Source organism: Megalobrama amblycephala, linkage group LG12 (assembly GCF_018812025.1).
Source record: "Megalobrama amblycephala isolate DHTTF-2021 linkage group LG12, ASM1881202v1, whole genome shotgun sequence".
Taxonomy (NCBI): Eukaryota; Metazoa; Chordata; class Actinopteri; order Cypriniformes; family Xenocyprididae; genus Megalobrama; species Megalobrama amblycephala.
In genome coordinates this window covers 31,801,465-31,829,071 of record NC_063055.1, presented here as the reverse complement: position 1 = coordinate 31,829,071, position 27,607 = coordinate 31,801,465, and the positions used below count along the sequence as shown (strand labels likewise).

General features: G+C 39.9%; 2 protein-coding genes and 1 long non-coding RNA gene across 3 annotated transcripts; 1 reads left to right on the top strand and 2 right to left on the bottom strand.

The window, feature by feature from the left end:
• Positions 1-130: 130 nt before the first annotated feature.
• On the bottom strand, positions 131-5,755 carry LOC125280554 (integrin alpha-X-like). Its single transcript, XM_048211158.1, has 5 exons — positions 5,668-5,755; positions 5,413-5,523; positions 2,415-2,528; positions 688-798; positions 131-578 (listed from the first exon to the last, which is right to left on the bottom strand). The coding sequence occupies exons 1-5, from the start codon at positions 5,698-5,700 to the stop codon at positions 495-497; spliced, it is 453 nt and encodes a 150-aa protein (XP_048067115.1). The 5' UTR covers positions 5,701-5,755; the 3' UTR covers positions 131-494.
• A 182-nt stretch (positions 5,756-5,937) lies between these two features.
• On the bottom strand, positions 5,938-9,933 carry LOC125280552 (integrin alpha-D-like). The gene is made up of 6 exons (XM_048211157.1): positions 9,673-9,933; positions 8,347-8,445; positions 6,840-6,919; positions 6,601-6,687; positions 6,421-6,499; positions 5,938-6,295 (listed from the first exon to the last, which is right to left on the bottom strand). Exons 1-6 carry the CDS (start codon positions 9,781-9,783, stop codon positions 6,224-6,226), a joined length of 528 nt encoding a protein of 175 aa, XP_048067114.1. The 5' UTR covers positions 9,784-9,933; the 3' UTR covers positions 5,938-6,223.
• Positions 9,934-17,247: 7,314 nt separating this feature from the next.
• LOC125280002 lies at positions 17,248-20,901 on the top strand. Its single transcript, XR_007187506.1, has 3 exons — positions 17,248-17,294; positions 18,364-18,407; positions 20,707-20,901. It is a non-coding gene; the product is annotated as an uncharacterized LOC125280002 (long non-coding RNA).
• Positions 20,902-27,607: the final 6,706 nt, after the last annotated feature.

The following is a 27,607-nucleotide window of genomic DNA, read 5'->3' as shown; positions in this document are numbered from 1 at the left end:
GAATTGTAATTTTTCCTCAGAACTGGATTTTATATCTCGCAACTGTAACTTTTTTTCTCTGAATTGTGAGTTTGTATCTTGCAATTCAGAGAAAAGGTTTACAAAAGTCAGAATTGTGAGATAAAAAGTCTAAATTACCTTTTGTATTTTTTAATTCTATGCTGTGGAAACAAGCTTGAATAGAAAACAAAAAACAAAAACAATGAGAAAAAGATACTCCAATATTTCTAATATTTCTGCTACAGTTCATACTCAGTCATTATCAGTTTTCATAAAGAAGGAAGTCAGATATTTGGCATGCTATAAATACTTTGGTAACTCGTTGTGCTCACTGATAAGATGATGAGTAAACTGAAGTAACTTCAAAATTGTACAGTTATCATTTAAATAAAGTGTTCTAAATCAGTCAATGGGGTTTTAAATATATTTGCGTTTCATTCTCAAACCCACAAAACACAATCAGTACATATATCTTATAACTGTTTGAGTGCACATTATTGTGTCATGTTTGGCTCTCCTCCTTCATCCCCCTGCGCCTCCTGCAGCATCTGCTTGTACTGGCTTATGAAGAACCCAGCCTTGTAAAGAGAAAACATGCAGTAATATGCTGTAAGCATTAAAAAATATAGATTGTGTAGACAGGTGAAAGTGTGAGGGACTAAAACTGATTTTATGAAGGCGATATACCTTATAGAGGGCCGCTGTGATGAGAGCCAGTAGCAGCAGTCCTCCTATCACTCCTCCAATGATCTCTTTGGTCAGGTTCGGCTCCTCATACACCTCCACTTGAGTGTTAATCTACAAAGTGGAAAAATGTGAGCAAGTGAATTTTAAGTGCAGTCAGAAGTGATCTCATTGTAACTCGCACAGATGTTCCATGTCAAACAATAGATAATTATAATAGATTATAATTAATTATAGATTATAATTTGGGTTAAATAATTGATAAATACTATTTGTGAATGATATTACTACACTGAATTCAATGATAAATATGACATTTCAATTCTGTCATTGGACACTTGAGTAGGTTAGATGGCACATACAGCCTAACTAAGCAAGATTAAACATGGTTATTTAATTACTATTAACAATCCTTTGTTTAGGGCTGGATGATTAATCGAAAAGTAATCGAAACCGAAATTCAGAACCTCTAACCAACGTAATTTTTCCATGTCGGTTATTTCATTTTTTTTTCATTCTGTTAAAAAAATACTACCGTGTGTGTAGCCATGTGACTCTGCCCCGTCCAGTCAGTGGCATGAAAGCAACATAAATGGCGAGTCAACACACAGAGAGACAGCGCGAGAGCGGTAAGACTTGCCTCTTCACTAAACCGTTTCACTTGTATGTGTTTTAAGGTTTGCCAGTTAGGACATTCAAGCGATTTTAGACGATTGTATGTGTATTATTATATCGAGCTACCGCGCTCGCGCAGCTGCATTGTGGCACGAACACTCATACAAACAGTAGCTGCGCAAATCATGAAGATCGCGCGCACTGAGAGGAACGCAGAAACTAGTTGTCAAACTGTCCTGTGATTTATCACGAAAGTAGCTTAGAAACTCACAAGTTATTATAGCATATATTTTCTACTTTTGAAGGAACTATTTACAACCCACAGCTTCACAATTAAAAGAGAGACAGTATGACTATTTCACACACGCAGTCACTCTCATTACGTACTGGTACTATGCTAATTTATCTTTATCTAATTTACAATAAGCAGAAATCTGTAAGAAATATTACGAAATCATAGATAACATCTCACTTTCAGCAGTTATTTTATGTCAGATCACTCTTTCAATAGGAAAAAAATATCCCACCTTTAATAGTCAAGCATATTTACCGTACAAACCTTGTAAGTGAACTATGAGGGCAAACAAAAAAAAAAAAAACACAAACAAAATAACCGTTCATTAACCGTAAATGAGGTAAAATATTCAATTAATCGAGGTTTTGATTTTAGGCCATAATCTTCCAGCCCTACTTTTGTTATAATGCATCTGTTTTAGTGTGTGTATGATGCACATCCTTCTCTCTTTTTGGTCAAATAAATGCAGTCTAGGTGGTAGTGTAAGTACTTTTGTCTCTGTGGCATTTCTTTAATAATAATTTAAAAGAATGCTTTACTTTGCACAAGTGTGTTTTCATAGTACGTATACATATACTGTACGTTTCACAGGACGTATATATGTGAAAAACATTGTAAGTGCAATTTTCAATATATTTTCTAGAATCAAAAAGAGAAAAATTATGTGGTGTGAAAAAATAAGAGAAAAATACAGATCAAATGAACAAATCATAAGCTATAAAAACAGTAGGCTACAGTTACAGATTCCTTTCAAACAGAGCAGTGTTTTGAGAGCTCTTTTTACAGTTATTAGACTTGACATGAACGATCACTGAATCACCTGGAGAGACGGTGCAGTGCCTTGAGAATCAGAGGAAAAGAAAATATATTTGCTCTTGTCATAATCCAGAGACGCTGAACTGACCAACTCAAACACAGCAGCTCTGAGTCCAGTCTAAGAGAGACACAGATTATGACAACAAGAAATGATCAAACAATTATGAATATATATATATATATATATATATATATATATATATATATATATATATATATATATATATATACACACACAGTTGCAAGAAAAAGTATGTGAACCACTTGCAGAATCTGTGAAAATGTGAATAATTTTAACAAAATAAGAGAGATCATGCAAAATGCATGTTATTTTTTATTTAGTACTGTCCTGAGTAAGATATTTTACATAAAAGATGTTTACATATAATCCATAAGACAAAAAAAAAAAAAATAGCTGAATTTATTAAAATAACCACGCTCAAAAGTATGTGAACCATTGATTCTTTATACTGTGTGTGGTTACCTGGATGATCTACGACTGTTTTTTGTTTTGTGATGGTTGTTCATGAGTCTCTTGTTTGTTCTGAGCAGTTAAACTGAGCTCTCTCTCTCTCTCTCTCTCTCTCTCTCTCTCTCTCTATATATATATATATATATATATATATATATACACATATATATATTATATTAGGGCTGTCAATAGATTAATTGCACATAAAAATAAAATAAAATAAAAATCACAGCAAAAAAGTTTCAGAATTCACAGTGTATAGTATGTGCAACAGCAAAGAGTTGTTTACATTTCAGACAAGTCAAGTTGTGATATTGAACAGGACCACATGGAGATGCCATTGACCTGCATATATACTAAAGTACACAGCAACATACACAGGACAAATCAAAACATTATCCTGAATGTGTGTGAAAACAATGTGAATGTACTGAAATGTTTCTGTGCATGAATACTATGTGCGATCAGTGCGTCGAGTATGAAGGTAAATCAGTAGCAAAACCAGAGAGGTTGCTGATTTGAATGTGAGAACTTGTCGTATTAATATTTGTATTTGTAAATTGAAATTTACACTCACAGCCCTGATGTGAAAAGCTGAATGTTTCGATTACCCCGTTACGAAGTTGTAGTGGCAGATTAATAGTTACAAATGTGTAAAATGGCATTCACATAAACAAAATGACAGACACAAATATGTGAGACATATTTACTGTTGCACTTTACTTCAGTTTCGCTGTACAGCTTCAAGTCGGCACTTACAACCTCTCAGATCTGGCAGTACAAGTTCAATTCCTGGCGCTTTGACTTTTGCTACTCTTTTTGCGATATTTCTGTTGCAAAACTGACTTGAGCAATTGAAAGCAGAAGTGAGAGAGCAGAATGGGGTGGGTGGGGGGTGAAGCCGTTTTATTGGTTGATGCCCGACCAATGAACACGCCAGTGTAAGCACTGTTCGTATACCATGAGAGGGCGCTATTTTTATTTAATTTATATTAAATAAATTAAATAAATGGAATGAATGATTCTCTCTGCCATCTCTGATATAATCAGCATGGACTTTAAGATCATCTAACCGCGTGACATAAATTACGTTATGACACAATTTCACTACTTTTTTTTTGTGTGCGTTAAATTATTAAACGTGTTAAGGATTTGAATTAATCACATGAGTTAACACCATAGACTGTAAAAAAATATGGACGTAGCGTCCGTGACGTCACCCATAGAGTTCTGAACAGCAGTTTTGACGCGTAAAAGAGGCCGCGGCCATCTTAGCTGCAAGTCACCGCACGTCACTCCCGGATAACTGAAAATGGGCAAAGAGGCGGGGAGGTGGTTTGAGCTGATATGACTGGTTGCTGAAACCACGCCCGCCTAGCTCGACGTGACCATGTTAGCAGCAAAGGAGCTATCTATCTATCTTAGATACGATCTAAAATATTAATGAAGATAAGTTTTATCATCAGAACGTTCTAAAGGTTTACTGTCAATCTACGGTGTTTTTTAAGATATAGATCCTCCAACACCAGTAGTGTTGGTTGTGCAAATAACAACATGGAAAATCAAATGGGACTTCATACCTTTATAATGAAATAGAGATCGCGAGATGAATCCAATCTGTGGCACTCACAAATATGAGTGTCCATTGCAAAACAAAAAAACATGTCACATTTCTTCTGAATGATCTGCTCTCTGTCATCGTTCTTCAAGAAAGGATGCAATCTGAGCAGTGTTTATGTTGTAAAACTGTATACGATCGTATCTAACAAACAAATGAGCCCGTGTCCAAAGTATATTTTTTTCAAAATAGTGCAGCAGTTTTAGTTATAATATCCAAGCAGTGCTGTCGGATTTTGATATCCTCCCGCCATTGTCATTGTAGTAAATCTCACAACCAAAACTTTCAGCCAATGCCACGATCCAACAACGTGTGTTCTGTGTCTCTTCCCCATGCATGCACATCTACACAGACACACATCAGTCTCGAATATTATGCAGCAAGCCATATTTTATAATTGTATAAAATAATCGAGCACAAATACGGCTGAGATGCCAAATTCAGCGGCAGCTGAGGTAACATGACGGCTCACAGACAGCAGCAGCATCTACCTGTCACTCAAGTGACCACGCCCTTAATTATGCAGAACTTTAAGGCTTAATATAATTTAAACGGATAAGTTATAAAAAAATTCACCCCCCTCAGAGTTGTCATGAAGGGCAAAAATAGTAGTATAGACCAAAACCACAATTTGAACCAACTTGTAAACATGTTTTTTCTGCTATAAACTTGGCCAATTTAACATGGGACTCAATGAGATTTTGCTCTCTTTTGGAGCCTGTCCCTAGCGGCCAGTTACTTCCGTATTGGCTTCACGAGAGAAAGGGGGAGGTTGCCGCTTGGTTAACACTTTAACGTTGACAGCCATAATAATATATATATATATGTATGTATGTGTGTGTGTGTGTGTGTGTGTGTGTGTGTGTGTGTGTGTGTGTTCTGTGATATGAATTAGCTTTAAAAGTCAGATACCTGCTCAATCCATCCAGAGCTCACATTTCCAGATATATAATAGAGTTTCCATTCATTCTTTATGAGATTGACGTCACAGCTGAACACGGCACACACCGCCACAGAGCAGTTCTGACACACACACACACACATATAGAGAGAGAGAGAGAGAGAGAGAGAGACAGAGTTTCATTGATGTATGTTTAACATATACTATTAATAAATTGTGGAAAACTAATGAGGTAAAACAAAACTAAATTTAAAAAGTGTCCTCACCACCACACAATGATTTTTAATAACGTCCAACATTGCAAAATTGGTGATAAACAGGCTTCTCCATGTTCTCGCTTTTACAGCCAGAAATCTTTAGAAAGAAAGAAAGAAAGAAAGAAAGAAAGAAAGATTATTAATGAAAGTATATTAATTTTGTGATTCCAGAAGTTATAATCTGTATTTGTTCTTCAGTAAAAACAATGGTTATTGAGGGAAAATACAAAGAAATATAATTTTCAAATTACATCTTGATTTAATTAAAGTTAGATTATGTTAATATCATAGTAATATTTTATTAATTTAAATACTTTTACATCATCCTGAGGCCTACTTGTAAGTTTGCTGAGGCCCCCTAGTTCAGAACACTGGTTTCAAACATAAGTACAAGTTTCCCTTCATTTTCAAACAAATTTCAAAACAATTATGGGTGAAGGATGGGATGCCATTTTTCTTCCCTACATCATACCGAAATTATTTATTTACAATTATCAGTATACCTGTATGGCTTATAAAATAAGAAATAAATTCACACACTTGCAGATTTGAATTAGTCCAGATGTCAGTTATCACCAAGTTTCACTGGTACTCTGATGAACACTTTGAAAATTAATTCTCTGAGGTCATTCTGAACCTGAAAGAGGAAAAAGAAAGTAAGGAAGAGTTATGTACAGTATTTTCTTCTTTTATCAAAATAAATATAAGTTACAATAAAAAAAATAATAATAATACATAAATTTAAAAAAATTATAATAATACCCTTATTATCTGCTGGACAGGTTTCATAAGATCCCTTTTCCCTGAAGTAAAATTAATGTGGATGGTGGAACTTTCATGCCTTTTATTTAAAATGAAGAAAGAAAAAGACAATATTACAGTATAGGATAATAGACAAATGTGGTATTATTTTTATACAGAAACATGGAGCAGAGCACTAACCTTATCAAGGCAATATAGATGGCGTATTTGACATCGATGGTTTTCTGTTTTTTAAACTCACTGTTGATTGAGTGTTTGTCATTTCCACTGTGAGAGATGGAGGTTTTGATTATTAGTATCATTTATCCATTTCTGATAAAAATGATCATGTGAGAATCCTCCTAGAGCTCATGGTCAAAGGCTGTTTCACGCTTTGACTTCACTCAAACAACTTATAGCACACAAAGATGATGTCATACCTCGTGACCTCAGCAGCAAACGTCACATTCTGGCCCAGTGTACTTTCTTTATTAATACTGTATGTAATGTCAAACACAACCTAGAATTTAAACAAAAAAGCCAGAATAAGACTAAATTTCGGACTAACTAAAGTTGTTGTAAGTCATATGACAACAGAACATGTTGAACAGTCACACACACATGAAAGTTGTTCTGGATAAAAGTGTTTGTTGAAGGATTAGTTTACTTTCAAATGCAAAATACCCCAAGCTTTACTCACCCTCACCTCACATCCATCCATCATAAACATACTCCACAAGGCTTTGGGGGGTTAAAGGATTAGTTCACTTTCAAATTAAAATTTCCTGATAATTTACTCACCCCCATGTCATCCTAGATGTTCGTGTCTTTCTTTCTTCAGTTAAAAAGAAATTAAGGTTTTTGATGAAAACATTTCTAAGATGTTTCTCATTATAGTGGACTTCAATGGAGCCCAAATGGTTGAAGATCAAAATTACAGTTTCATTGCAGCTTCAAAACATTCTACATGATCCCAGACGAGAAATAAGAATCTTATCTAGAGAAACCTTCGCTCATTTTCTAAAAAAAAATAAATAAATACTTCAAAACTTGTTAAATATGGATTTTTTTTTTATTTACACAAATGCATCGCTTTGCTTCAGAAGGCCTTTATTAACTCCCCGGGGCCATGTGGAATATGTTTATGATGGATGGATATGGATGGAGACACTTTCTTCAGATCTTACTCGTTTGGTAACACTTTCTACCACTATAAAGCTCAGGATGCATCAGGATATTTATTAATATTTTTAGATTGTGTTCATCATAAAGAAAGTCATATACACCTAGGATGGTGTTAACTAATTCTTTAACTGCTTTGAGTTTAAAAGTAATCAAGTCAGTAAATGAGTGTATATATGCAAATGAGTAGAGCTGGACAATAAATAGTATTTTATTGTTTGTTTGTTTACATTTCCGTGTTCTTGTATCAGTAACAAGTCTCCATGAGCTTTCATGCTTTGGGGTTGCCAGATGTCGAGAGTTTAAATACCCGAATCAGAGCTTTCCTCTTAAATCAATAAATTATTCAACAAGTGCTTTACTAAATCTTCCCAACTTGACAACCATTTGCTGATCTGAAAATACAGGCAGATGTGTGTGTTGGAGTTCAGTGATCTCCATTGTGATATTCTGCTCGAATGAATGAATGAAGTATTTGTACTGCCCGTCTGTGACTAAATCAGTGAGGAAACCTTCTCTGGGACTAACTGTAATAAATATAAACATGAATCTTGACTATAAAATAAACCGTGTCTATGACTTGATGTTCTCTTGATTTGTGTTTATGTGAAAGTTCAATAATTCTCATGAAATGTAAAATGAAATGTCTCAAATGAGAACAATTGTAATTAATAATTTTTGAGCAAAATAATGATTATAAGTTTAACCATTAAAATGCATTCCTCCACATGAGCAAATGTTCATGTCAGCGGTGTGATTATTGACCTGAGTGTTTCCCTTGAGGATGGGTTTACTGATTTGGCAAGTGGTTTTTCCCAGAGTATCTCCTCGCTCAGCATCCAGAGACACACACTCCACTCTGCCCTGCTCATACAGAATGTTAATGAAATATTTCAACACAGACACACACACACACACACACACACACACACACAAGTAAAACATGCTAACTTACATTTCATTGCATTGCATTTGCATATTGCATTACATGGTTTAAAAATATAAGTTAAATAAACATCTCAGGTTATATTGTGGGGGGGGGGGGGGGGGGGTTAGTGTAGGCCTATAGTAGGCTTTGTTATGTATCCTGATTGACTTTATGATTAGTTAAATCTGTTTTGCACATGCATCGCCACAGAGTTAACCATTTCAGACAGTACAGGACAGCCTCTGTCTCGTTCACTTCACGTCTGTGGGCGTTACGCACAGCTCAGTGTGGTCCCAGGCACGGCACCAGGATTCCAGTTTTGGATGGGCCAGACCAATTGTGGGTGGGCCTTAAATTAAAAATGTAAAAAAATAAAAAATAAAAAAAACGTTATCCAATCACTGCTTAACCTAATAAAAAAATATTGACTAATATAGCCTACTGTTATATTATCTGTGCGTATACATAATATAGATTTTAATAGCTTGCATTAAAATCATACCTGGGCTGCGTTTCCCGGTAACATTGTCTCTTAGCGCGCTACGAAAGACTCTTAAGGTACAGTATAACTTAACTAAAGGTATTCTACCACTAAAGGTAGAAAGAAATCTACTACTTTTGATATGTTGTTATATTGTTGTTCTTCTGTATACTGATTGTTGCAATTGGTATGTTATAACCTTAAGGATTTGCACAGCTGCAATATTTTGTTCACTTGACATAGTATGTCAAGCTTTCAAAAAAGGGGGATGTAATATTCAAGCTGTTGAATATAAATTTGTAATTCTGATGTGTTATGTAGTTCCTGCATATAGGCACTAGGGGGCAGTGGGTGAATAGGATGTGATGCAGTGTCTGCAAAGAAATGATAGGATAAAAAGAAAAACCGCATGTGTTGAAGCTGATTGAAGATTCTAGTCATCTTTTCACAAATAATACAGAAACTGGGCTGCCGACTTGCTTTCACCCCAAAATGGCGGAAACGCAGGGCCGCTGCTGGGTGCCGGTGTTGCAATGGAATGTTCTAGTGTTGGTCTTGTTAGTGTATATTCTTTGGCCCAGATGCTGAACTTTCTTCCCTCAAGAAGAGACCCAGACGAAAACGGAGCGTTCTTAAAGGAACGCGCTCACAGTTTGCATAGGCAGCTCCCTCGAGCACTTACCATGCCTGCTCTTCCCAGACAGAGAACGCACAGCTCGTGTGTGTGATCGAAGGAGCGTTCCATTCGACCGTAAGTGGACTGCGAAATGGACTTCACAGGGTATTCCGCCATCTTAAGTGATATTCCAATCCGAGAGGAACAAACATGTTAAGTTCGAAGAGCACTGCGAACGGCTTAGGGAATAAGGGAACATCGATACATCACTTCACAGGAAGTAGAGAGGTAAAATCACCCAACTGCTATTGCTAATAATATTAATATACATCATCTGTGCAAGCAAGGTAGGGCCTTAAAAGTTTTTAAACATCAGCCAATCTGCAATTTACGTATGCCCTCTGAGCTTGTCAATCACTGCCGTGACGTTCCTTGTGAGAGACGAGCGCGGCTGCGTGCTCCAGTAACTTTCCACACTCCAGAGGCGTGGCATGCAATGTTTTTGTCAGGAGACAGGAATAACAACTGCAGATTATGAGTTACCTGCGGTGAGTCCGACATAATGAATCCAAAAAACACGACACAGCGAATGCCGGTGGTAAACACTCGTGTTCCAATACTCGTGCACGAGTACAGCTTCTGTGTTTCAGACACCGCTTCCCACTTAAAGGCTGATTTATACGTCTGCGTTGGACTTCCGCCGGAGCCTCTGCGCCGTAGGCTATGCGTCTGTCTTCATTTATACTTCTGCGTCGTTGTCCATGTCGACGTGCATGCAGACCACTAGGAGGCAGTGTACGCGTTCATGTTGAGGATCAAGGCAAAAGACGAAGAAGAAGCAGCTCGTCATGTACGTTGTCAGAGAAGCTTACAAACAGAAACGGCAAATAGGTAATGACTTTTGTTGCAGTTTGACTGTATGTGTCCCCTGAAACAGAGTGTTTTTTCATTCATATGGAAGTTGAAAGTGCTCGCTCTTCTCCTATTGCTCCGCGCCAGTTTTTTGACCTGAGGGAGAGGTTCTAGCAGACCAATCAGAGCGCGTGTGGTCCGCGTAGAATTGACGCGTCGTTACATTTTTGAAGAGGAGCACGTCAGGCTACGTCGTATGCTACGCGTGCTACGCACAGCCTACGCTGTAGTTACGAGGCTTGTTCGACTTGATGCAGCGCCGCACAGACCGATCGGCGGCTGACTTGAAGCAGTGCATGCCGGTTAGAAATTTTGTCCGACTTGAGACAGCGCTGACGTCATGTGACTGTGACGTATGGCTTCAAAGTACCGCGAGAGCGATTCGAGATCAGCCGCCTGAGGCAGCCAGCGCAGTTTCTCAAGAGGAGCTGCACGAGCGCTGATGACGACACAGCTGTTTCACGATTGGCCGGATTCACCGCATGACAATGATCACCTGTGTTTCGTGTTTATTGTCACGCCTTCAGCTCCAGTAATGCTCAAAAATCTGTGTTTTTATAACAGTTAAAGATCTTTTCATGTAGTCGCGATGTTATATTGTGTCATGTTTATCAAAATAAAACGGATAAAAAACAAAGACCCCACTACATTGTTATTTAAATAACATATGCTTATGTTGAACTTTATTCTTGTAAAAACAGACGCTGTAAGCAGTACATAAAGTTTTGAATGAAAATGTCTCTGAAACATCAGTGTATTAGTCAAATATTGCATTTATTTCACTTCAGCTGTGATAAAGTATGCAAACACAGCGCGAGCAGAAAGTGTCCGACTTCACGTCTCCGTTTTCAGCTCCTCCCCGCCTGCACGCGGCTACTCTCGCCGATCGGTTGCATCCAGCCGCAGCCGATGTCGAACACACCTACGGTGTACACTCGACGCAGAAGTAAATCAGCCTTAAGTGCTTTGACGCAGCGCGAGTTCCCCCTCAAAAGGGAACTCTAACACGCCATAATTTTAATGTGGGGTAACACTTTAGAATACTGATCCTTCATTAATGAATAACTACACAGGAACAAATGAGTAATGCATTATTAACACTCTAGTAACTTAACTAACAATAAACTNATTACATGGTGTCAGAGTAGAGGCTAGTACTCACGTCCCAAGAGAAACATGGATAGTTTCGGCGTCCCAGCACCCAAGATGGATTGGGAATCGGCTAACTTGCCGGAAGCGTGGCGGCGTTTCAAACAGCACGCGGAGCTAATATTCTCCGGACCTCTACGGGAGAAACGCGAACAGGACAAATGCAGCTATCTCCTCCTATGGATCGGGGAAAAAGGGCGCGACATTTTCAACACATGGACACTAACAGATGACGACGCGACGAAACTACAAACATACTACGATAAGTACACCGCGTACCTCACACCAAAGTCTAACCCGATATATGCAAGATATCGTTTCCATGAGAAAACACAAGGTGATGGGGAAACTTTTGAACACTTTGTCACGGAGCTGAAGCTGTTAGTTAAGGACTGTGGATACCCCAACAGCGACGAGATGGTGCGAGACCGCATTGTTTTCGCTACAAATTCACCGCGAGTACGGGAGAAGTTGCTCAGTCACGGCGCGGAGCTAACGCTAGACCAAGCCATTGACATCGCGCGTTCTCATGAGATAGCACAAGTCCAACTCAAAGAGATGGTTGGAAGCAAATACCCCAATAACGACGCTGTACACGCCATAGCCCGAAGACCGGAACACAGATCAGCGCGCACGAGTCACAAAGTCAGGCCGAGAGAGCCCGCCACAGCACAAAGAGAATGTGATAGATGCGGCGGCCTGCACACGACCAAAGACGGCGCCTGTCCAGCTAAAGGCAAGCAATGTATGAAATGCAAAAAATTCAACCACTTTGCAAAGGCCTGTAAGTCAAAACTACACACAAACACCCACACGAGAAAAGTGATTCACACGATGGATGAGGGCACTGAAGATGAGCAGGTCGAACTTTTTATTGACGGACTCACAAGTGAAAACGCAGGAAAATGTAACGAACAAGCTTATGCTGAAATTGAAATCGGGACTCAGAAAGTTAAATTTAAAATCGACACTGGCGCACAGACCAATGCAATTCCAGTACAGATATTTGAAAGACTGTTCAGAGACACTGCCATAAAACCAACCACTCAAAAAATCTCAGGATATGGCGGTGAGTTCCTGAAAGTGAAAGGCACCTGTCATCTAAAGTGCAAGTATAAAAACACCTCCATTGTGCTCGAATTCTACATAGTGGACACCAAAGCACCCCCCATCCTAGGGATGAGAGCCAGCCTAGACCTTAAGTTAATAAAGCTGATACTAACTGTGGCCGAGGAAGAAGCGAAACCATGCACAGATACAGACAGCCTCCTTAAAGAATACACAGACGTATTCCAGGGCATAGGAGAGTTTCCAGGGGAGTGCAACCTCCATGTCGACCCACACGCCACACCAGTAGTGTACCCACCACGAAGAGTACCGATCGCTCTGCGAGACAGACTGAAAAAAGAGCTCGACAAGATGGAAGAGAGCAACGTAATTTGCAAAGTGACAGAGCCCACAGAATGGGTTAATGCTCTTGTTGTCGTAGAAAAACCCCAGACTGGCAAGCTGAGGGTCTGCCTGGACCCCAGAGACCTCAACAAGGCGATAAAAAGGCCACACTACCCCTTACCGACCTTAGAGGATGTCACCACAAAGCTCGCCGGAGCGAAGTACTTCAGCGTCCTCGACGCCAGATCAGGCTATTGGGCCATAAAGCTGAGTACAACGTCATCCCTACTAACAACATTTAACACCCCATTCGGCAGATACAGGTTCCTGAGGCTGCCATTCGGAATCAATTCAGCTCAAGACGAATTCCAAAGGCGCGTCGACGAGACATATGAGGGCCTCACAGGTGTAGCTGCCATCATCGACGACATACTCGTTTTCGGCAAGACAAAGCTTGAACACGACAACAACCTCAGGGCCATGCTGAAACGCACAAGGGAAAGAGGGGTAAGGCTAAATCCTGATAAATGCCAAATATGTGTATCAGAGGTCAGCTACTTCGGCCACACGCTCTCGCGAGAAGGTGTCAAGCCAGACCCAGCGAAGGTGAAAGCGATACAAGACATGCAACCACCCACGAGTAGAGGAGAGTTAGAAACCATTCTCGGGATGGTTAACTATCTGGCCAGATTCGCACCACGCCTCTCTGAGATAAACGCACCACTACGACAACTGCTGAAGCAGGACAGTGAGTTTCTATGGGACAAAAACCATGACAAAGCATTCACGCAGACGAAAAAATTGATAACAGACCACCCTGTGCTCGCATACTTCGACCCACAAAAAGAACTGAGACTCCAAGTAGACGCCTCAAAATGTGGCCTCGGCGCTGTCATGCTCCAGGACGAAAAACCCATTGCCTACGCTTCCAAGTCACTCAACAGCACCGAAGTGAATTATGCTCAGATAGAGAAGGAACTCTATGCAGTTTTATTTGGCTGTAAGCGTTTTCACGAATACATGTACGGCCGGAGAGTGATTGTAGAATCCGACCACAAACCTCTGGAAGCTATCCTCCGAAAACCGCTGGCTGCAGCACCACCGCGGCTACAGAGGATGATACTACAGCTCCAGAAATATAACATACACATCATCCACCGGCCCGGAAAGGACATCCCAGTGGCCGATACATTGTCCCGAAAATCCATCGAGCACCAGGACAGCAGCCTTATGGAGAGCATGGAAGCACAGGTACACACACTCATAAGCACTGTTCCAGTGAGCGACAGGAAGCTACTGGAGATCAAGGACGCAACAGCACAGGATGCACAGCTTACTGCACTCAGAAGAGCCACACAGAACGGATGGCCAGACGAAAGGAGGAAATGCCCACCCAGCATCCAAGAATATTGGAACCACCGAGATGAGATCTCTGAGATGGAAGGAATACTTTTCAAAGGTGAGAAAATCATAGTTCCCCTGAGCCTCAGAGGAGACATGATCCAGCGCGTGCACGCAGGACACATGGGCATGGAGAAAAGCAAACACAGAGCACGAGACCTCCTGTTCTGGCCCGGGATGGGCAAACAAATAGAAGCAACAGTAGAACAGTGCAGTATATGCCAGGAACGACGTGATGCTAACCCCAAAGAACCACTGTGGTCCCATGACATACCCGAGAGACCATGGCAAGTGGTAGGCACAGACCTCTTCACATGGAACACTCAAAACTTCATTGTCATTGTAGACTACTACAGTAGATTCTTTGAAATGGAGCAGCTCACAAATACCACCTCACTTGCAGTAATTGCCAAACTCAAGTCCGCGTTCGCTCGTCACGGCATCGCAGAGACAGTCATCAGTGACAACGGACCATGCTACAGCTCTGAGGAGTTCCGCCGCTTCGCAAACGCATGGGACTTCACCCACACCACCACAAGTCCGCGTTACCCACAGAGCAACGGCCTTGCTGAAAAGACCGTCCAGACAGCAAAGCGCATCCTGGACAAAGCAAAAGCTGAAAACACAGACCCCTACCTCGCTCTGCTGGAGTACAGGAACACTCCAGTTGACAACCTTCAGTCACCGGCCCAGCTTCTGATGAGCCGACGACTGCGTTCCATACTCCCAGCGACCAGTAGGCATCTGAAGCCACAGGTAGCATCTCAAAGAGCTGTCCAAAACAGACGAAAAGGCATGTCAACACCGCCAACAAGCATACTTCAACAGAGGTACCAGGCCACTGCCTCACCTACCTGCCGGCACACCCATTCGTTTCCGTCAGGAAGATGGCTCCTGGAGACCTGCAACGGTAACACAACATGCACACACACACAGGAGCTACCACATCCAGACAGAAGATGGACAGACTCTACGGCGCAACCGTTGGCACCTCCGTGACAGCAGAGATGCTCAAGACACCAAAGACACACAGCACGCAGACACACACACCAATAACACACAGCCACCACACCCCGAACCTGCGGACCATCCACAACCAACTAACCAACAAAAGCCCAATTACACAACAAGGTTTGGCCGCATCTCCAGGCCAAGACAAATCCTTGACCTATAATGTAAAGGGTGTAGGCGGATCGCTGCCCTAAAAAAAAAAAAAAAAAAAAATCTGAATATTGTAAAGTTGCACTTCAGTTGTTGTCTCTTGTAAAAAAAAAAAAAAAAAAAAAAAAAGGGAAACAAGAGAAAGGTGTTTTCATGTTTTATTAATACCTGTTACTTGCCTACTACCTCTGAAACACTGTGCAATCAGTTTAACTGCCTGTTCTGTTTTTCTTACACAACTAGTTAACCTTTAAGTTACTTGAATCACATGGGAAATGAAATACATTATTTCTGACTTAAAAACTAATGACTTATTGGTGCACATGTTGTATGTCATTTAACTGCTACCTGGTACCTGTTTACATCACAGCAATGACGCTAACTACTACAGACTGTATTTGTCAGACCGTTTATCTATCCATTCAGCACAATTGTTATGTTCGCAGAATTAATGTCGTATGTGCTTGGGTAATGCCATTTACTTATTCATTTATTTATTTTTTTTGAGAAGGGAGATGTAACATCCTGACTGACACTGTATGTCCTAAAAGTGACACCGTAGCCCTCGGGCAGATCTCGCATCCCGCGAGATTAGGGACAGGAGGCTAATAAAAGCAGACAGTGAAGAAAGCTCCGTGTCGGTTCCAGTTATTACATCCATAGTATAGTTTAGCCGTACACAAACATTACAACTATTAGCAAACTGGAGCGGATAGTCCATGGAACGGGGAACGTCAATCAAGACTCCGTCTCGCTGTTACTGATTTAGGTAAGTTTAGTCAAAAAAAATCACACAAATAATATATATAACTGTTCCTGATACCTTTCTTATTTGTAATCGACACACTTCTGTTGAATATTTACTTCAAAGAATTATTTACTGTCTTCGAAAAAGTCCGTTAGCATCTCAACCGTCAGAAGCGGTTGGCTAACTAACTCTATATTTTGAGCCCTTGTTTAATGAAAGTTTGGGCTTTTAATCGCATCTTTATGTGTAGATGTGATGTTATAATAGTTTTGTAAAGGTTTTGCTGGCAAATTGTTAATGGATGATAGTAAACTAATTTATTTAACCTAAAAGTTGATGTACCGTTAATCGGTGACGTCACTTACATGGAGCGCGAAAATGAACTGAAACTATTTCAAACATGTTTTCATCTCTAATGGTAAACAAATATGGATAAATAATGTTCTGCAATTTCAGGGGTGACAGAAAACCCCCTCTACAACAAAGAGGAAGCTGACAGAGGAGGAGGAAACACAGGTGAACTGAGAAAGCTCATTAAATTCTTTAAAATGCATTTATTTCTCAATATATCTAACCTATATCACCATGCATCTACAATTTTATTTTGCAAAATTATATATTTTAAATATATTAGTTAAGAACTTTTTGACATCCAAACTTAACTGACACTCTACACTCTATTTTGTAAGATATATATATATATATATATATATATATATTTTTTTTTTTTTTATAAATATGATGCATATTATTCTTTCCACCTCTGCTCTAGCTTGGTTCCTTGTAATAAACCTGGCATTTTATACTAAATATTGTTGGCTCTGTGACAAATTGCATGTTGTGTTCGTAGATCCTTCCATGCTGATGGCCTCCTGCACCAGAGCTGAGCGACCTCCTGTCAAAGGCCACGAACCAGATGACTATAGTAAGCAAAACCTCAAACATTCAGTACACTACTGTTGAAAAGTTGTGGGTCTGTAAGATTTTTACATGTTTTTAAAAAAAGAAGTCTCACATTTTAAAATCATTAACCCCGGGTTGTTTCAGTGAGATTGTCCTTGAAAGGCCTTTAGGCTAAATAATCAGCTAAATGAGGTAACATAGGTGACAAGTATAATGTTATAATGCTTGTAGTTGTAATCATTTATTTAAAGGGATAGTTCTCCCAAAAATGAAAATTTGATGTTTATCTGCTTACCCCCAAGGTATCCAAGATGTAGTTGACTTTGTTTCTTCAGTAGAACACAAATGATGATTTTTAACTCCAACCGTCACCGTCTGTCAGCGGTATAATGCGTGTCAATGGTAACACAATCTATAAGAGTCGAAAAACACGCACAGACAAATCCAAATTAAACCCTGCGGCTCGTGACGACACATTGATGTCCTAAGACACGAAACGATCGGTTTCTGCGAGAAACCGAACACTATTTATATTATTTTTTACCTCTAAAACACCACTATGTCCAACTGCGTTCAGCATTCGCTTAGTGAGGTCTGATCGCGCTCTGACAGTGGCAGTGATGTCTAGCACTCATTGAAGTATAAGCGCGAGACATCACTGCCGTTGTCAGAGCGCGATCAGACCTTACTAACCGAGTGCTGAACGCAGTTGGACATAGTGGTGTATTAGAGGTAAAAAAGATAGAAATACTGTTCGGTTTCTCACACAAACCGATTGTTTCGTGTCTTAGGACATCATTGTGTCGTCACGAGCCGCAGGGTTTAATTTGGATTTGTCTGTGCGTGTTTTTTTTACTCTTACAGATTGTGTTACCATTCACAAGCTTTATACCGCTGACAGACGGCAACAGTTAAAAATCATCATTTGTGTTCTACTGAAGAAACAAAGTCACCTACATCTTGGATGCCCTGAGGGTAAGCAGATAAACATCAAATTTTCATTTTTGGGTGAACTATCCTTTAACTATTATGATAACAGGATATCATGGTCATTAATCTATTTTGTTGTATTTCTCTCTGTCTGTTTGTAGTTATGTTTGCTAGTGAGACAGACGCCATACTGTTCCACTCAAAGGTATTTATTTATTTATTTGTACACATGTATGTATTTTTTTATTTTTTACTTTTATTTATAAATGCTGACTGTGGTTCAGGGGGTCGACAGCTTTAAGCATGTAAGTTATTTTCGACAGAAATTTGGCCAGCTTACTCACTGCTCATACTCTATGCCTCTAATATGTTTGAATTATATCACCAATGCAATATCAGGGGGTAAAGATATCATTAGAGTTCTTAAAATTATGTGTACTCTTGTTACCAGATGCGATGTAATCTCTAGCGTTTGGTGCTGAGATTCTTCAGGACAAGTACTTTTACATTGCTGAAATAATACTCAATTACAAGTAAGAGTACTGGTGTCAAAAAGTACTTGAGTAAAAGTACAAACTACTCTTCTCAAAAACTACTCAAATTACTAATTACTTTTTAGCCGGTGATATCTTTGGAACACAAATTAAGATAATTTTGATGAAATCTGAGGTTTCTGAACCACTCATAGGCAGCAACGTAATTGCACTTTCAGAAAGGTACTAAAGACATCGTTCAACATTAAATATAAACATTAATCGTTTTTGGTGCGCCAAAAACAAAACAAAATAACGACTTATATAGTGATGGCCGATTTCACAACACTGCTTCAGGAAGCATCAGAGCATTATGAATCTGTGTGTCGAATCTGCAGTTCGGAGCGCCAAAGTCACGTGATTGCAGCCGTTTGGTGGGTTTGAACCGCGATCCGATTCATGATTTGATACACTGACAAAATGTTAATAAAAAGTTTAAAATTACTATTTATATTACAAAATGAAAAAAAAAAAAAAAAAAAAAAAAAAAATATATATATATATATATATATATATATATATATATATATTAGCTTTATATTTATATGTAAAAATTATATGTATTTATATTAATGTAAGATTAAAAGACATTCATTTTAAATGTATTGTGTAGATTTTTAATGGGGCAACAAGCTATAGATACGACAGAACAAAATAGGCTATTAATAATCTTTCAGTGTGCAAAACCAGGATAATATGAAACACTTCAAAACAGCAGCAAAAAAACCGCTAATGCACATCCCGGGTGCAGAATGATGTGCTTGAAGCAATATGGAATCGCAGTGCGCAGTTGCGCTGCACATTGAAAAGTTCACGGCACAAAGAGAATCCCTGTTTATATCTACATCTAAGTTAACAGTTTATTAATCATATGTTTCTTCTCCCTTTTAAATTCCAGTTAGTGTGCGTGTAACGCGAATTCATAGTCCTTGTGTTGTGCGATCTAACAGACACCCTGTAGCCAGTATGATGATCATTCAGAAACAGCAATAAACTCTAGCAAGATAAAGTCATTTTATGCAAATCCACAGTCCTTTATGTACATGTCAAGTATTATAATGGGAATATATTATATTGGAGAGTTTTACCGTGCCTGCTGCTGACGGCCGTTACCGAACACGACGTGCTGTGAGAATGATTGACAGCTGCAGCGGAGGGAAGACGAGTTTCCGTGAACTTAAATTTAACGATGCACATATTCTTCTATCCCTCACATGAAGCTATGAAATGGCTTCAGATGAGTTTGAATATAGTGCACGAAAACTTAATTGGTGCTAGTCTATTTCTTTTGCTCTATGACTCCCACTTTTGCCATATGAAAGAGCGTAATTATCAGGCGGTTATTTTAATATCGCGACAAGCCTAATTTCTGTTTCATTTTGAGATTGTGGCGGGACAAATTAGAATGTGGCGGGCCGCCACAGTCTAGTTAATGTATGGGAAACACTGATATCGCACACCCTACAGCACTGGCCCGATTGGGCAAGTGACCTTTCAGTCTACTGTCCTGTGCATTGTTAAAACTGGCCCCGGGCCATTGGGCAGTCCTTAATGTCGAGCCCTGAATAATCATATGACTAAAACTAAATGTGATATCTTTGCTCATACATGATTTTTGATTTTGATTTTGAGGAGCACATTTTTTATGAAACCTAAGAGGTTTCTTTCCATCCATCCCAAATCCATTCCTCTGAAACTTAAAAGATAAAAAAAAATGTCATAAAGGCGTCTTAAAAATAATCAACTGAGTGGTCTAATCAACTCGATTTATTATTTTTATGATGCCTTTATTACATTTGTTGTTGTTTTTTTTTTTATTTTAGAGGAATGGATTTTAAAGCTATACTATTCAAACAGTACACTACTGGGAATAACTGCTGTTGCACAAGTTGTTACCTCATCTGTTCATGAACATATTTAGATTAAATAAACTCATGACCATTTCTCACACATTTTCTTGTTTTGTTTCAGATCCGCCATCAGTTGTTTACCAGTATGGAGACCAGCTAAGACCAACTGGGAGGTTTTGTTCATGCTTTTTATTGTGCATTGTCATGATTTCTGCTTTGATTTGTTATGAATCTAGGTCTCTTTTTTTATGTTGCATCATGATAAATAAAATGGATGTAATTTATTGTGACAGTGAATAAAAAATATATTGATATACATGGACTCAAGTCACTTATTTGGAATTTATTAAATTCTGTAGCATACATGTAAAATAAAACTAAAATAAATTACAGTAAAATTACTGTAATATTATTATACTGTAAAAATAAGTTGCGGTAAGGGCATCATACTGTAAAATTAAATTGCGGTAAGGGTATCTTACTGTAAAATGAAATTGCGGTAAGGGCATCATACTGTAAAATTAAATTGCGGTAAAGGCATCATACTGTAAAACACATTTACAGTTAAGCTACTGTAAAGGGGCAGTTACAGTAACTTACTGGCAATAGTGCTGCCAGTAAGTTACCGCAAAAATACAATAAAAAGTCTAACAGTGTAGGCTATAGGCCATCCGCTCCATCTCGTGGCCCTTTCAAAGTCCGTGCGCACTCTCTAGTGGACTGCTGTTTTTCAAGCTCAAATCACCCCCCAACCCCAACCCCAACCCCAACATATATGATTCGACTATCAGTCGAATATAGGCAATCTGATTCGAATCGGATTCGACTATGTAAATCCGTAGTCGAGGACACCCCTAGTGTGGTGGTGTGGGTTTCAGAGATGTTTAGATAACTATAAACGAGTTAATGTTCACTTTTCTTAAAAATATTTAGCAATCAGATCTGTTTAAATGCTTCAGTTTGTTTTCACTTTATGATATATTAAAACAAATGGAAGCATAACACATAATATAATAATGTAGAGTTTAAATACTTAAATATTATATTTTATTATATTATAATGTAAGCCTAATAAAAAATTGATCTCACAAGGGGATTGTTTATGGCTCCTTGCCACGAAAATCTTAAAACCTCCTGGTATATAAAATCTGGGAAATTCATAAGCAATAAACATGTAATTTTGATGGTTTAACACTGTCTGTTGCTAATAATTGACTGTACAAAAACACATTATGGTTGTTCCAAACCATCACTGTAACTGCTCATATTATATTATTATAAAGAATTGAACTGTCCTGCAGGAGGACAGAAATTATTTTTAATAGAATTTCTTGGTAAAGACTGGTACAGTTAATACAGCAATGTGAAAAAAATCTCAAGTAACCTAAAATTAACCTAAATGCTTAATTTAGTGACTGAACTGCTTGTTTTCAAACATATTATTTAATATATCACTAAGTTACATCAAGGGTCAAATAAAATAGAAACGGCACATTAAAGTTAAATGTTACAGTTGCATGATAAAACCATTTTTTTGTGTGTGTGATTACGTTCATTGTACAGGTCTGATATAAAGCATGTTTTTGCTCAGGTGACCAAAATGTGCGCTCAACAGAGAAAAGTTTTGCTCAGCGAGAAAAAAAATTAGAGGGAACATTGGTCCTCAGCGTGGTAACGCTAAGTGCTAACCACGAAACCACATTAGCACTTATAATAACGGCCGCTCGCAGTCCTAAGTTGACTCTTAGTCCCCAAAACCTTGAGAAAAAAATAAATAAATAAATGAGTAAACAATTAGTATTTTAGTTCGGGCGCCAGACAAGTATGCACTTGCCACAGATAATAATATACTCACCTCGGAAAGATTTAAAAAAATTAAAAAAAAAAAAAAAACATCCGTTACATAAATTTATATACAGTTTTTTACAATCACTTTGCTACTATTTTCAGAACCTTGATGTCATTTGTCACAACTCTAGACACAAAACTCACAACCAATGATCAAAATGCACATTTTTCAAAACTCTAACCCTTTTCTCAATTGCTTGGATACAATACACATAAAACTTAGATCATTTGTTCATTCAACAAAAATCACCTGTTCAATATGACACAACTTAACATCAAAGTACTACTATTTCAAAAGGCAATTCACACATTACATTTCAAATGAGTGTCTATTCATTTTCTTACAATGATCTAACTATCAATTGATAGAACTGCTCAAAATGATAAGTAACTGTTGCATTACTCTTAATGCATAGTTGTATGGAAACAGACAAACAATCTTCCATGTTTACTGTAAATCATGAAAGTTTCAGGTTAACGAGATTCATTGTCACCAATTAGCATGGAGCATGAACCAATTAGACTACAATTTCCATGGATGTAGCCTAATATTTTATCATAATGCTTCATCAGATACTGTGTCTATGGCCCCAAATACTGTACCACTTTCTCACACTGCAAAAAATGCTGTTCTTACTTAGAGTTTTTGTCTTGTTTCTAGTCAAAATATCTTAAAGATCTTAAATCAAGAAGCATTTTCTTGACAAGTAAAAATTATTTTCTTGTTTTCAGGAAAAACGTACTTAATTTTGACTTATTTTTCCTGAAAATAAGAAAATAATTTTTACTTGTCAAGAAAATGCTTCTTGATTTAAGATCTTTAAGACATTTTGACTAGAAACAAGACAAAAACTCTAAGTAAGAACAGCATGTTTTGCAGTGCACTCCTGTTTTGTTTCTTACAGTACAAGCAAGCAAGTTGAGGAACACTGCATTTGATGTTTTACAGTACTGTCTTTTCTTTTCTATTTCAAAGCTAATTATTTTTGCTTTGATTCAAATAAACCTATGTTGTGATTGTACTGTAGTTGTAACGTAGCGGGACTGAGGCAGAGATCCATATGCAAGCTTTTATTTACAGTGAGCATAGTCGTACAGGCTGGGTCGATCAGGGGCAAACAGGAACAGTAAGGAACAGGCAGAAACGTAGTCAGGGTACAGGCAGTAGATCGAGGCAGGCGGATATCATTCACAGAACAGTATACAAGGCAAGAGTCAGGACAGGCAGCAACGGGTCAATAAACAGGAACAGGCCTGCACGATCAAACACAGGCAGACAGGAAACAAGGAAACGCTCAGAAATGACACACTGGGTAATCAAGACTTCGCAAATTGGTGGTGTGAGTGTGAGTCCTTTATAGTCCTGATAATGAGCTGCAGCTGGGCGTGGTGATCAGTGTGGTGTGCTAGGGTGGATGTGGCAACAGGTGATAGGTGGAGTGAGTGCATGTGATTGACAGGGGGGATGATGGGAAATGTAGTCCGGAACTGACAGGATTCGTAACAGAATGTCCCCCTCCCGGAAGGCGCGTCCTCGTGCCGTAGATGGCACAACTGGGGAGGGGGGGTGGGTGCCCTGGAGGCCTACAGGCAGGAGATACTGGATGTGCAGGCGGGTATGGAGGTCTCCAGGGCAGGTCCAGGAACTCAAGCAGCCACGGTGGGTCAGGTGCCAGGGGCAGCCATGGCGGGTCAGGAGCCTCGGGCGGCCACGGCGGGTCAGGGGCCTCGGGCGGCCACGGCGGGTCAGGAGCCTCGGGCGGCCACGGCGGGTCAGGAGCCTCGGGCGGCCACGGCGGGTCAGGAGCCTCGGGCGGCCACGGCGGGTCAGGAGCCTCGGGCGGCCACGGCGGGTCAGGAGCCTCGGGCGGCCACGGCGGGTCAGGAGCCTCGGGCGGCCACGGCGGGTCAGGAAGCCACGGCGGGTCAGGCGGCTCGGGCAGCCACGGCGGGTCAGGCGGCTCGGGCAGCCACGGCAGGTCAGGTGGCTCGGGCAGCCACGGCAGGTCATGCGGCTTGGGCAGCCGCAGCAATGAGTCCATAAATGGCCCTAGTGGGCTACAGTCCGTAAATGGCCCTAGTGGGCTACAGTCCATAAATGGCCATGACAGCAGTGGCTGGGCAGGGTCCCCACCCACCAGCTCCCCACCCACCAGCTCCCCACCCCTAGGTATACTGCCCACCCCCAAAAAGTTCTTGGGGAAATCAACGGAGGCATTGGCGGGTTCAAGGGCAAGGAGCTCGGGTGGCGCCAGCAGGGCAGATGGCCTGAGCGGCAGCGGCAGGACAAATGGCCTGGGCGGTGGTGGCAGGGCCGACCAAGGGTGCTCTGTGGCCGTATCAAGGAGAGCGGACAGCTCGGTGACGGCCTCCGTGGCCGTGTCAGGGAGAGCGGACAGCTCTGGGACGCCAGCAGGCTCGAGCTGCTCCGGGATGGCAGAGGCTCAGGCTGCTCCGGGACTGCAGCGGCCTTGGACTGCTCCGGGGTGGCAGCGGGTTCAAGCTGCTCCGGGACTGCAGCGGGCTTGGACTGCTCCGGGATGGCAGCGGGCTCAGGCTGGCAGACTGGTCCATAGTCAAAGGAGCCCGAGTACATCCTCCAGGCCCGCAAAACAGCCAGAACATAGAACGTGAACACAGTCCTTCTGGCCATGACGGGACTGACAGGAAGCGCATGCGGGGCTGGAGTAGACTCACTGGCTGGAGCGGATTCTGGAGCGGACTCACTGGCTGGAGCAGGCTCTGGAGCAGACTCACTGGCTGGAGCGGACTCACTGGCTGAAGCGGGCTCTGGAGTGGACTCACTGACTGGAGCGGATTCAGGAACGGACTCACTGACTGGTCGGAGTGGTGTCCGCAGAATAATATAGGTTTCATAGACAATTGGAAAAGCTTTTGGGGCAGACCTGATCTGTTGAAAAGAGATGGTATTCATCCCTCCCGGGATGGTGCTGCTCTTCTATCTAGAAATTTGGCAAATAGTCTTAGAGCTGAAACATGACAAACCAGGGCCCAGATCAGGACGCAGACAAACTGGCTAAACCGACCGTCTGCTAGCCGCCTCACGTCACAGAACTCAAATAATTCACAGCACATAGAAACTCTTTCACCTAGATATTATCACATAGAGACTGTGTCTGTACCTCGAACTAGTAAATACAAAAAACTTCCGAAACCTTTTAAGGGTAAAAATTTAATTGATGTTCAAAAAATGAAAATCACAGATAAATCAGATAAACAAATGATAAAGCTTGGGTTACTGAATATTAGATCTATTTCTTCAAAAGCACTTATTGTAAATGAAATTATCACAGACAATAAACTAGACTTGCTGTGTTTGACAGAAACCTGGCTAAAACCAGACGATTACATTACTTTAAATGAATCTAGTCCTCAAGGTTATGATTATCGACACAATCCTCGACAGAAAGGCAAAGGGGGAGGTGTTGCTGTAATTTATAGTAATATATTCAGAATCATTCAAAAGAATTTCAAATATAATTCCTTTGAAGTGATGGTGCTTTATGTAACATTATGTAAGTTGACATTTGTGCTGGCTACTGTATACAGGCCACCAGGGCACCATAATGACTTTATCAAAGAATTTGCTGATTTTATATCAGAGTTAGTACTGGCTGCGGATAAAGTCCTTGTTGTTGGTGATTTTAATATCCATGTAGATAATAATAAAGACGCATTTGGATTGGCATTTGCAGACATTTTAAACTCTATTGGAGTTAGACAACACGTGTCAGGACCCACTCATTGTCGTAATCATACCTTAGATCTAATACTGTCGCATGGAATTGATATTGATGCTGTTGAAATTCTACAGCAGAGCGATGATATATCAGATCATTATTTAGTCTCGTGTATAATACAATTAGCCAAGGCTACAAAACCACCACCCAGCCATAAATATTGTAGAACCATCACGTCTACCACTAAAGATTGCTTTATAAATAATCTCCCCAAGCAGTTTCATCGCCTTAGTATACCTGACAACTTAGAAGAACTCGATGCTGCAACAGAAACTATTGGCTCTCTCTTTTCCAGCACATTAGATGCAGTCGCTCCTTTACGTCTAAAGAAGATTAAGGAAACTAATCCAACGCCGTGGTATGATGAGCACACTCGGGCTCTAAAACGAGCTGTTAGAAAAACTGAACGTAGTTGGAAGAAAACAAAACTAGAAGTTTTTCGCCTTTCGTGGAAAGAAAAAATGATTGAGTACAGAACGGCTATAAGAAATGCTAGATCTACTTATTTTTCAAATCTCTTAATAGAAAACAAACATAATCCTAGGTATTTATTTGACACAGTGGCTAAATTAACTAGAAACAGAGATTCAACTGCTGACGTTTCCATAGAGCACAGCAGTAATGACTTTATGAACTTCTTTACTTGCAAGATTGATAATATTAGAGAGAAAATTAAAAACATGCAACCGTCCACAGTTTCGCTTCAGACAGTGCACTGTAGTGTCCCTGAGGTAAAACTAGAATCATTCGCCACTATAGGAGAGGAAGAATTATCTAAACTTATCAAATCATCAAAATCAACGACATGTATGTTAGACCCAATGCCGACTAAACTACTGAAAGAAATGCTTCCAGAGGTCGTAGGTCCACTTCTTGATATAATTAATTCATCCTTAACACTAGGATACGTGCCAAAAACCTTTAAGCAGGCTATTATTAAACCTCTTATTAAAAAAACCTCAACTAGATCCGAGAGATTTAGTAAATTACAGGCCAATCTCGAATCTACCTTTTCTGTCAAAGATACTAGAAAAGGCAGTTTCAACACAACTGTGCTCCTTTTTAGAAAGAAATGGAATCTGTGAGGATTTCCAGTCAGGATTTAGACCATACCATAGTACTGAGACTGCTCTCGTTAGAGTTACAAACGATCTACTCTTATCATCCGATCGTGGCTGTATTTCTCTATTAGTGTTATTAGATCTCAGTGCTGCTTTTGACACTATCGATCACAACATTCTTTTAAAAAGACTTGAAAACTATATTGGCATTAGTGGAATTGCTTTGGCATGGTTCAAATCGTACTTATCTGACCGTTATCAGTCTGTAGTAGTTAATGAAGAGATGTCGTATCGATCACAAGTTCAATATGGAGTACCACAAGGCTCAGTACTAGGACCGTTGCTTTTCACT